We start from the raw sequence: 11604 nt of genomic DNA, 5'->3' as shown, positions 1-11604 counted from the left end.
ATTAATGGAAAAACACACTGATATATTTTATATTATTATATCACTGATATATATAGAAAACCACAACTGACTATGAAGATTTTCCCAGATATCATGCAGAATCAAAAATATGAGAACTTATATAAGCCTTTAATCTCCAGAAGATGAAACCATTTGAAACTGTTAAAAGACACTGTGTCCACATCTTGATTATCTGCTGTCCCAGATACAGCCAAATATGCTGACTCCATTTAGTTGCACTGCAGTTGATGAAGTTAATGCTATTACCATTTGCAGCTAAGTGAAACAGTTTTCAGTACTTTTTACATCACTTTAAACAGTTTTCAACATCCACGGTCAGTCACCTGAAAATTATACCATATGATGAGTAGACAGAGGTCATTTAGACATTAGAGAAAGCCTAAGGTTTAAAATTATGTAATGCTTGTTAAGGAAGTTGTTTCTTTTTCTGTTGAATGCATGTCATGTATTATGTAGTGTACAGTATTTGATCTGTATGGTTTTGGTAGACACCAAAAAACCCAGCCTTGCTGTCTGGAGGAAAGCTCATTGTATCTGGACTAGATACAGAGGTTAAAGCAATGGGTTTTTTTCAACAGACACACATTTTAACATACTTATTTTTATGCTTATGAAGGAGTCTCGTCATATGCCTCAATGGCACGACTCTAAGGGCTTCCTTTGCTCTTATTCCTCTGCTCTGATGCTGAGTTTTGCTTCTCCATCACTGCACTACACCATAACATGGATTAGAATTCAACCTCTCCTTGTAAATGATAAGTGTCTGTCATCCAACAGAGACATCAGAAATGTAATGGATCGTTAAGGACGTCAGATGTCTTAGAGATAAAATGGTTGGCCACTGGTCTTCATTCTGCCAGACATCTGGTGAAAGGTTGTGAGCAAACAGTTAACCAGGCCTCTTTTCCACCATGAGCTGTTGCTTGGAACTGCTGTAAGGCTGTTTTACATATGCCCATAGTGGGCTGCTCTTACAATGTCAGTACCTGGGGTCCCATGGAGATCTGAAGTCATGTTGAGACCGAACAGCATGTAAAGCCCATTTACCCCATGTACAGTAGGCTTACCTGACACCTTTCCCCTACAGTAAAAGTGATGTGTGTCAGAAGCACTCTGTCAGTGCTCTGATTGGGGACGATCCAAACAGAGTTAGACAAAACACCATTACACCTTCCTGCTATTTCCAAAGACAGGGTGCACAGGCAAGTAATCCACAAACAAGTAAGTTGTTATTTAGTTTGAGTGGGTTTGGTTTGAGTGGCAGTTGTTTATTGCTTGGGTTTATTTGTTTGTTACCTTTATATAATTAAAATAAATAGCATAACATGCATGTATAGGCAGGTGATGTCAGTATCCCCGTTATGAATAGAAATAGAGAAATGCATTAAATTTAACGAAGCACCAATGAAGCTGTTGTCTGCGGGGTTTCAGGGCTACAATTTTGGCTTACAAACGCACTGAATTTATGGATTTATGTGAACACAATAGCGTTTCAAACACGGAGAGCCCGTTTGGACGGGCACCTTCTGAAGAATAGGCGCTGCCTTTGCGCACGGTTCCTTCTCCATTTCAACACAGCTTATACTGCCACGCAGTGTTTCTAACCAGAAGATACCTTACTACAGGTTTCTTCCGTTGTTCGTTTTGTCTTCGAAATACAACTGGTCCCCTGCCGACTTTATGTTGCGTCTATTTATTTATTTTAAAGAGGTTTTATGTCTCATAAACAAAATTAGCTTCAGAGAACTTAAGACTGAAGTAAACTTTAAACCACCACGATTACTGAAATAAAGGCGGTTTAGCTGAATATATATCATAAACGTATTTCATTGATGATATTATTTTTGGTGACGTTATTTGATTAAACTGTGGCTTCTAAGCTAAACGTGTGCACAGAATTTGTTATCTGCATAGGAACTGAATTATTCCAGTTACAGTAAATTCATAACATACGTAAATAAGAACAACATCTGCCTTACAACAGCAGCTATTCTTCAGGGGCCTAATTACTACGACACATTGTGTTGCAACAGTTTAATATGTGAAATGATCGACAAGTCAAAATTTATCTTGGTAAAAGATATAAATATCTCAATGAAGTTTAGAACGTTTATAAAGTTAATGTCAACTATTTCATTTTTAACAACGGGACAATTGGTCTATTTTACCGCTGTAGTCAAACTGTAGATTGTTACTTTTTATTTGTGTCATATCTAGTTTTTTTCCGCTACTTTTATATGTATTTTGTCTGTTCAAATACTTACAGTATTTCAAATGAACCTTCACAAGTCTATCCCCAGATTTTTTCATCCTTTGATCAAATGACGAAAGGAATATTGGTTTATAATAGCAATTGATATAATCATGGTATGACGCGCCTTTCTCCGCGGATGCAGGTACTTAATGGGAAAAATTGGCAAGGTAGAGCCCACGAGAGGGAGGGAAACCATTACGCAGGTTGGAATGACATCACCGTTAGTACGCTATAAAACCGTCAAGAGAATTGCATTGAGTTAGAGTAGCGCTCCAGTCTTTTGGGAGTAGCCTAAACGAAGAGCCGACAGCGCTTTCCTTTACAATTAAACTGAAAACTTAACTTCTCCATTGCGGACTCGACTTTTAAACATAACAGAATGAACATCACGCATTGGGTGGCTTGTGGACTTATGATGACTCTACTTTCAGTCAACATAGAGGCAAAACCCTTAACACTAACACAGGAGAAGGTGAGACAGCTCGATTTATTACCAGGCAAACAAAACTGGACATGTATCCTAAAACTGTTTACAGAGCGGTTGGTGATTAAAGGAGAAACACGTTTTTATTTGTTTTAGTACAAGTTTAAATATACTTTGTGGACGTAGCTTTCTAAATATGTCGATTTGTACGTGTATATTTAAGAGCAGGTTGTTGATTGGCATAAATACCGCTAACCAAGCACTTCAATCTCACCGACTGCACAAATTTTTAAAAATCGTTGTTGCGGTTTCTCTGGTTATTACGTTTATCTAGTGAACTCCAAGCATCACTAGACTCCTGCGGGTTTCGGATGCGCTCAGGGCGAACATCCTTGCGCAATCAGTCTATTGACTGAATTGGCTTTAATTATAGCAATATAATATGGCTATAGCCTTATTTTAAAATAGATTTTAGACCAGCCTCTTCCTACATGACGCACATAAATTTTACTTACTTCTTATAACTCATAAGTTGGTGAAAGCTTTTTTTTTTTTTTTTTTTTAATTTAAGGCATGTGATGCTGAGCCCGCGGGCTGCCTCTAGCAGTATGCGTTTCAACTGTGTTAAGAGATGCTGCACGCGTCCAAGAAAGGAAAATGATAGTGAGCGCACTCTCGGCTCACCACTGGGGTGGTTTTAGGGTAGAATTATATTTAGACTTTTAGAGTCAAATTTATTTGACAATGTGGTTTTTCTACCAATCAATTTTTACGGCACTGTCATTTTGCCGACCAGAAATGGAAATACACTGAAACCTTCAGAACGTCACTTTCACTAATTGTCGTTTACTAAAAGCTTTAGTTCCAAGACTGAATTTTGAAATTAACCTGATGGTAAGGAATTTAATGCTGCAGATCAATCCTAAATCAGTCAATCCTATAATCGGCACAACAATATCTATATTGACAAATAATGTTGGCCTTCCATATTTTTTAAACAATTCTTTTTTTCTAAAACGTTGCCTGTGTTTTGTAGTCCCTCAGAGCACTGTTGGGGGAAGAATTGGCGGACTTTCTGGCTTCAGGTGAACGTGAGCGAATGATTGAGAATAGAGCACGCCTGCTACGTGATCTCCGAATGGATACCCGCGCCAAGGGTGTCTGGGCACGCATCATGAGTGACCAGCCAGGTTCAAGAAGACTCAAATCAGGATCAAAGAAAGGAGGGACCACAACCAGAAGTGGCTGCTTTGGACACAAGATGGATAGAATAGGCACCATTAGCGGCATGGGCTGTCAACCAGCCCATTATCCTTCTGTAAACAATCTCTCATGGTAGGTAAGTGTTCTTTTAATAATATGAGTAAATTGGCACATTTTTCTGGCAGACCCATGCAACATACCTTCTTTGCCCTGCTCGTATTCTCAACAAAGTGAAGCGATGACAGTTAATGATATTAGAGTTACTTTTTATACATACTCAAGCAAAAAAATCCCCTCTTTTGTTTTAAGTGAAGTACATGGGTTAAATGGTTATAATTTTTAAGTTAGAATTTAAGTGGTAAAGTGTGTGGGTGAGACTAGTGGGACCAGAATACTAATTGCTGTTTCAGTGAGAAACATAAGCAGGCCTACTACCTACAGATGTCAGTTATGAATGTCATTCTGGTTGACCTAGAATCCCATGTTGATGAATAAAGTCTTTCAGTGTGTCTTATAATGCAAAACCAAAAAAGAATTAGTAGCTTCTCCTACACAGAGACACCTGTTCACTTGTCTCCAGTATATCCAAGCAAACATGAAATTCTCCATTAGAGTCATGTAAACACAAGAAAAATTAAAGGGATGAATGCACGGACCAAATAGGAAGACAATTAGTCCAGGGTACTGGGGTATTTAACCAGCTAGTTACATCATGGGAGGGTATACAGTCTGATTCACTGTTTTTGTATGTGACTCATTTATACATTGTATCTGCCAAGGGCTTTCATAAGATGTACAGGTCTGATGCACATGCAAAACATGACAGATAGGTGCTGGAAAAGAAGGTTATGCAATAGATTTCTAACTCTGCAACCATCAAATTCTTGTCAGAGAAGCTGCTGAACGGTAAATAGTGTGTACTTTCTTTTTGTGAGAAGGACAAACAATCATTCCTGTCTCTTTCTATTTCAGATTATTTCAAGAAGATCATTGGGTTTTGGACAATGCTGACTTTGTTACTCCTCTTTAGAGGAGACTCCTGAAAAGGGGTGGATTATTGGTACAGAAGCCACCACGACTTGAGATGTGGACAAATTTCAGTAAATACAAGAAAACATACAATATATGACATAAATGACAGCATACTACAGAAGATGGCGGACAATGGTGTAAAAAAAATTGCAAAGCTGTATATTGTCGCTGCTGCTGTACTTTCATGTACTTCATTCCTGCATAAATGTATTTATGTTTAAAAACTATTTATATGTTTATAAAAAGAGATATTTATAAATATGAGTTTTATTTATGTAACATTTTGAAATGAATGCAAACGGCAGGTCAATTCTGTTTGTAGCTTTTTTTTGTCTCAAATAGTTGTAAATGTTTTAAAAATGATTAAAAAACATGCATAACATTCTCCTGAAAAATTGTATTTGAAAAAATAATAGCTTTGATACAGCAAAATAATTTAAATGTTGAAATACTGAAAAATTTTATTTTTACTCACACCTTTTGGGTGTCTAAAATGAAAAATATTACAGCAGCTTTTTACAGCACTTTCAGATATTGTGTTTCCATATTCCAATACATTAGATTCATAATTAAAATGCTAATGACATGTGAATGTATGTGTGTGTGCGTGTGTGTGTGTGTGTGTGTGTGTGAAGACAATATTACCAATGGCTAGAAAACCCAGGACCAAAAGACAACACAGTGACACTAATCATAGCAATATCAAGCACTAGGATAGGCAAAGCAGGGGTGTATCATCAATCAATCAAAATGTATTTACAAAGGGCTTTTTACAACAGGTGTCCTCACAAAGCAGCTATACATATGTTCAAGTCCAAGCTGCCAGTGAGCATGCCAAAGCTGACAATGGCAAGGAAAATATCCCTAAAAGTATGAGGTAGAACTCTTGAATGGATACAAGACAAATCAAAATAGGAACACATCCTCCCCTGGTCGACACCAGTACCACAAGAACAAAATAAACAATAAGAAACACAAGAAACATCAGAAAAGTGCACCAGAAAAAAAGAGCAGGAAAAAAAGAAAAAACAGGAGAAAGAGGATTAATGTTAGCATTTGCATATCAGAATTAATTATGGCTGTACACGCATTTAGCATACAAAAATTGTGACGTTAAAATTGTAGTAATGCATGTATTAAGAAATAATATAGGTGATAAGTAATTTATCCAGTTTTGGTTTGATTATTTTGAGTGTGTGTGAATCCCATCTTGTGCAAGAACAACTCAGGAACTGCTCAGAAAGTGAGAGAGAAACTAAAAACAGAAAAGAAAGTAGACATTAGAGTATGTGGGCAGTGAATGATGGCTGCTTAAACATATCAGACATATCAAAAAAATATTAGTTATAGTTGAATGTAAACAACAATAAACACAATGTATGTCATAAGAAGTATGTATGTATGTCATGTTTCACAGCACCCAAGACCCAAGATGCAGACTGTACAAAAGAGCCTCTGAGACAATCCAGCACCTAGTAGCCGGATGCAAGATGCTGGCAGGGAAAGCACAAAACCAAGTGGCAGGACTAAGGGAGGAACCACAGAGAGAGGTGGAGAACACCACGGCCAAGATCATGTGGCACCTTTAGATCCAGAAAGATAAACAAGTAGCAGTGAAACAACCAGAGGTATCAAAGACTACTATAAAAAAACATACCTGCATGACCTTAGAGGGTTTAGCTCTAGCTTCAAACCACTGGTAAGCCTCAAGAAAGACTAGATTTGGTAACAAGGGCATGTGTGCAACTCTGGGTTTTCACTAAACGTTTTAGGGCTAAAACACAGAAGTTTCTTGAATAGCCATGTTGGTGGTCCAACCTGACCCACACTGAGAACAATTTTTAGTTAAAGAAGACAAGAATGAAGGCAAGCAGAAGTAAAAATTGCTGTGTTAAAGTACTGGCCGTGAATCCTCAGGGAAGATACCCACTAATGTCTATGAGCCATATACACCAGGCAGTCCTTTTTTAATTAAGCTAATTTTAATTAAGATAATTAAGCGTATGTCAATTTGTACGATTATTTATGCTTGCCTGAAATGGGGAGTTTATATATAAAGAAGGATCTGATTCATGTGTGGTTCACACAACACATAGTATACATATAATGCATTCAAGTTAAAGATGACATTCTGTGCTTAAGCCACAAAGATATTCATTAATAATGAAATGTCCCACAGTGAGTGTGGCTGAACAAAACAATTATTTTCTTCTTTAAGTGAATAAAGTTGATGAGATTTCACTCTCTTTTCAGAAAGTTTTAAAGCAAAGCTTTTTACAAGTTGCCAGTTTTTTTTGGTTTTTTTTTTGTATTTTATGATAGGCTAAATGGAGGAACAGGTTTGACAACAAAAATGGGTTGTATGTTTGTAAGTGGGTTGATTTTGATGGCTAGAATGGGGCTAATGTAACATGTCATATTCATATGTACTTTACCTTGTTGCCTAGCAAAGGAAACGTAACTGATGTCCATATAAAAAAAGTAAAGCGTCTAGGGTTTAATATTATCACTAAAGAAATATTTCCAATTTTCTTAGCAATGTGCCTCCAACTGCTGAGAGTACACAACTCCAGAAAGTATTTCACATAAAAAAGCAGACTCTATGAAGGAAAAATGTAGCAAATAATGCTCAGGTAGTTCCAAAATTCATCTATAATACACATAGTAAGACTATCCCAATTGTTTTGTGAATTAAAGGAATTAAATGTGGCTGATAATTTCAAAAATAAAACAAGTAGAATATTTGAAAGTGAAATGCAAAATGTTTAAATGGTGTCATTTTTTAAGCTGTAGCTTTACCTAAAGTGAGCAAAATGTCTTGATGAGGGTCATGGAAAGTGCATCTTATTTTTTGTAATGCTGCCACCAAGTGGTTAGAATCCTACACATATTATTCTGTTCCTGGAGCTTTATTTGCTTAAGCATTTAGAACATGCAATAGGGCATGCAATAGGGCATAGAGAACAGGTACCTGACTAACAAAATTTTATATTTATGTATTTATGATTCTGGCAACTTAACTTTCCCCCCAACTACATCATTAGTTTTGTTTATTTGTTGTTTTTCCCCAGGTTGCTGATACACAAATTTTGATACCTTGAATACAATTCAACAGTTTCCCCCTTTTGCAATACTGTTGATAATATTTACACAAAATGCAAATCTCTTAAACACTTTTAACATAACCATAAGCATAACTGTCATCATGCAGGAAAAAACCTGCCACAGAAAACACAAAGCGGCCAGAGGAGGATGTGCTCCCCCTTGGTTCCATTCAAGGTTTCTTCCTCATGCTCTAGGGAGATTTTCCCTCCCACTGTCACCCTTGGCTTGCTCACTGGGGGCTTGGATTTGGAAATTTGTAAAGCTGCTTTGCGACAATGGCTGTTGTAAAAAGCGCTATATAAATAAATTTGACTTGACATGACAGAGGGAAGTGGAGTCAGACCACCAAGCAAAGATGCATTCACTGGCTCCAGGCTTCTACAATCTATTTGAGAAACATCTATTGACTGTTTGGGCAACTGATAAAGCTAGTATGTGTACTACCTCTCTTCCAGCTAATCTAGCAAATGCAGTTTAATGAACAATGTTAGCAGTCTGGACTCTTGGAATGCATGTCTCCAATCTGATGGTGTTTCCACCTAGGGTTGTCTCAAACTCAGCATGCATCAACTGTTGGCACCTGCTAATAATATTCACAGAGATAAGTCCTGGGACCTCAGAATCCTTCACCACTAGAAAAGCACATTCAGGTATTGTTATATTCATGATTTTGACATCCAACTCAAGGTAGCCTAAATATGGAATGGAATGGCATCAGACATTTTAAGACAACAAGATGTAGACAGCTACCACTGGACAAGTCCCAACAGCATCTTCGAATAGTCTGCTATGGCTAGATTGTGTGCTGGGAGAACCTAGGGTCTGCTTTTAGAATGCTTTCAGACTAAGGGCAACTGAAGGTTCAACTGTGGGAGATGGATAACAACAAACTTTTTGTCAGCGGACACATTTCTGAGCAATATGACCGACACCATTGCATTTAAAACATATGGGCTGACCATCATCAGTGAATATAGACTTTGTGCTCTATCTATTTGTAACTGCTGGCTCAGTCTTAGGGCTAGGTAGGCTGAGTTCTTTGACTGTATTGGTAAACTTAATAATAGCTTTACCCTGCCCAGTCACTTACTTATAAACATCCTCTGAAGTTACAGGGGGCTTAGCTGGCAAGTCAATGGCAGAACACCTTGCTTCCAACAGATCTTCAGACATTGCACTCCTATTTCTACTGCACTTAGCACCTGTCATGAGGGCCTCCATAGATCATATAATGGCTTCTTCCCTTACTTCAATGAAGGTTAACTGTGGCTTCTCTCTTAAATGTTTACGTAGCTCTCTCCTAAGGCTTGCATCACTCACCACTTCAATGAACTGATCTCTGCTGGCAACCTTTTCATTTGACATAGCACTAGGATGCTGCCTCTGTATAGAAGTCAGTATCTGAGACAGTGCATGAGAATAAGTATGAAGATATTCACCGTCTATCTGTTTATGACCATAGAAGTTGTTTAACAATTGAGCCACACTGCGTGTTTCTCTGAAAGCTGCTCACAAGTACATGAAGAGGCCACTAGGCTGTTTGCCCTCTCCTCCAATCCATAACCTCACTTCCTCTAAGGCTGCCCCCCTTAAAAGTGAGAGTACATAGTCTGACTGCTCCTCAAGGAGTCGATCCCTGGCCAGCTACACCTTCTACCTCTTCAATAAACTCATCAACAGCCCTCCCATCCTTACTCAAGTCTGCAATGAAAGGCTGAATGTGTCTTTCCCTTGGTACATAGACAAAAGTACTGGTTGATCCATTACTTAAACTGACAATGGCTGCTATTGCCTCCTCATGCTTCCTACTGAGTTCCTGAAATTGGTGCTGAATGTTTCCCATACTACTCTCACCCCCTGCATCTTCATTTAGGCCAGAAGCTACTTCATCGAACACAGATATTTTTTCAGCATTTATGCTCCACTACTCATTTCTAAGGACTGAGTCTTTCATTTTACATTTACGGCATTTAGCAGACACTCTTATCAAGAGAGACTTACAAAAGAGCTTTCAGTCCATGCAAGCTGAAGGACATTGCATGCAGGCTACCAGTCTCTGTGGAAGCTGTTGCCAGGAGTTGTGCTGAAGCGATGACAGAGTTGCAATCAGGTCCAGAAGCCCCATTGTCGTGGGTGTCCAGATGAAAGTCTGTCTGTTCTACAGAGGGCCCTTACCACTTACTCTTTTTTTTTTTTTACTCTTCTGGGTCTCCAAAGTCATCCTTCAGATCACCATCTGATGCTGCCTAACGGCAGTCTCCCCTGACTCTACCTTGCACTCCCCAATCTCTTCCAGGTTGGTCCTCCTACATAAGACAAAGTCCCCCTGTGAGTATCTTCCTCCACTTTTACATATGTTGGCCTATTTTCCTTCTTCTTCTTGAAACCCAGGTCTGGGCTAATCCAGTGTGGATATCTCGTTAATGATCTGCATGTTTAGGTAAGATTACTAATATGTCAACATTTATATAATTGTACATAGTATAACAAACCAACAGCAGTTTGCCACAATGACTTAAAAATGTCCAAATACAACCACTAAGAACTGCTTAAGAACTGACTCTGAAACTAGCAGTAATTTTTTAATCTATAAATTAGTGAACATAACTAATACATCCATAATATTGTAGGGGTTTCATCTACCAATCCTTTATAATATGTATAATATGTATGTATAATTTACTATGCTTCTATTAGTCTTAAATATTCAGCTCAATATCACAATCTTTAATTTTTAACTGAAGAAAGTAACATTAAAGAGTTGATACCTGAAGGATATAAATAACCGTGATTTATTTGATTAGATTGTTATCAAAACCCAATCTGAATAAAATAAAGTCGGATAACTTGGTGAGAATAAATGATACATTTGTTAACCCAACTACTCTAAATCACGAACAGCATCAGTATATTTGCAATGAAACAATCTAAAAGGTGTGCGAGTGAGAGGGAGGAAAGTGAAGGCGTGCGAGCGTCCGAGAGAAGGAGGTGGGATTTGCTTTCTTGGTTCTCCTAAGTAGAAGAAAGAAAATAAAATGGGGCAGAGTTTAAACCAGCTGAGCAACGTGGCTATATGTTAATGAGCTCAGCTGGCTGGTTTTAACTTGATCACAGAACAAAGCATAATGGCGCCAGTTTTATTAACCAACAACAAAGTGGTGTGTTTGAGCCTGGGGAAGATGCCTTGGGATGATAAAGAGATATAACGTATATTTATTAGTAATGAGAGAGAGTGTGTGAGTAATTAAAGAGTAATTTGCTTGAAGTCTTTCGGTGACTGTCGCGACGGTAGCGTTGATCACACGTTAGTTTACTTGGATTAGTGAAATGAAGAAATACGTTTTTCAACTGTTTACTGTTAACTGTCCACGTGATACTGAGTGAAAAAAGAATCTGAGAGATGACAGAGCCCCTCTTTTAAGTCTGACTTTGTTGGGTTTAAAAGAAGTGAGGAAAAGAAGTTCTATTGATCAAAATATTTAAAACACGTGAATTCACGTGCTTTAGACATACCCGCTCTCTGCTCAATGCGTTGCTGACTGTGCTGCCACCTGCTGGAATGGCA

At 38.0% G+C, this 11604-nt stretch overlaps 1 protein-coding gene across 2 annotated transcripts; it reads left to right on the top strand.

Moving 5' to 3' along the window:
- The first annotated feature begins 2546 nt into the window (after nucleotides 1–2546).
- On the top strand, nucleotides 2547–5319 carry nppc (natriuretic peptide C). Of its 2 annotated transcripts, none has more exons than XM_027023447.3 (3): nucleotides 2547–2747; nucleotides 3736–4034; nucleotides 4875–5319. In XM_027023447.3, coding segments are annotated over exons 1-3 (393 nt in total). In that variant the 5' UTR covers nucleotides 2547–2654; the 3' UTR covers nucleotides 4876–5319. The 2 variants fall into 2 exon arrangements, with proteins under 2 accessions (XP_026879248.1, XP_081564535.1); XM_081708409.1 differs by having other exon boundaries at nucleotides 3736–4038.
- The last annotated feature ends 6285 nt before the right edge of the window (nucleotides 5320–11604 follow it).

The sequence above is a fragment of the Electrophorus electricus genome, chromosome 26, assembly GCF_041902795.1.
Source record: "Electrophorus electricus isolate QZ-2024a chromosome 26, ASM4190279v1, whole genome shotgun sequence".
Lineage (NCBI taxonomy): Eukaryota > Metazoa > Chordata > Actinopteri > Gymnotiformes > Gymnotidae > Electrophorus > Electrophorus electricus.
This window is presented reverse-complemented; position numbering and strand designations above follow the sequence as displayed.

Excerpts from the sequence above, each read along its gene's own strand:
- nppc (XM_081708409.1), top strand. The coding sequence starts at position 2,655 with ATGAACATCACGCATTGGGTGGCTTGTGGACTTATGATGACTCTACTT. Across the intron at positions 2,748-3,735 it reads TAACACTAACACAGGAGAAG|TCCCTCAGAGCACTGTTGGG; the intron begins GTGAGACAGCTC and ends TGTGTTTTGTAG.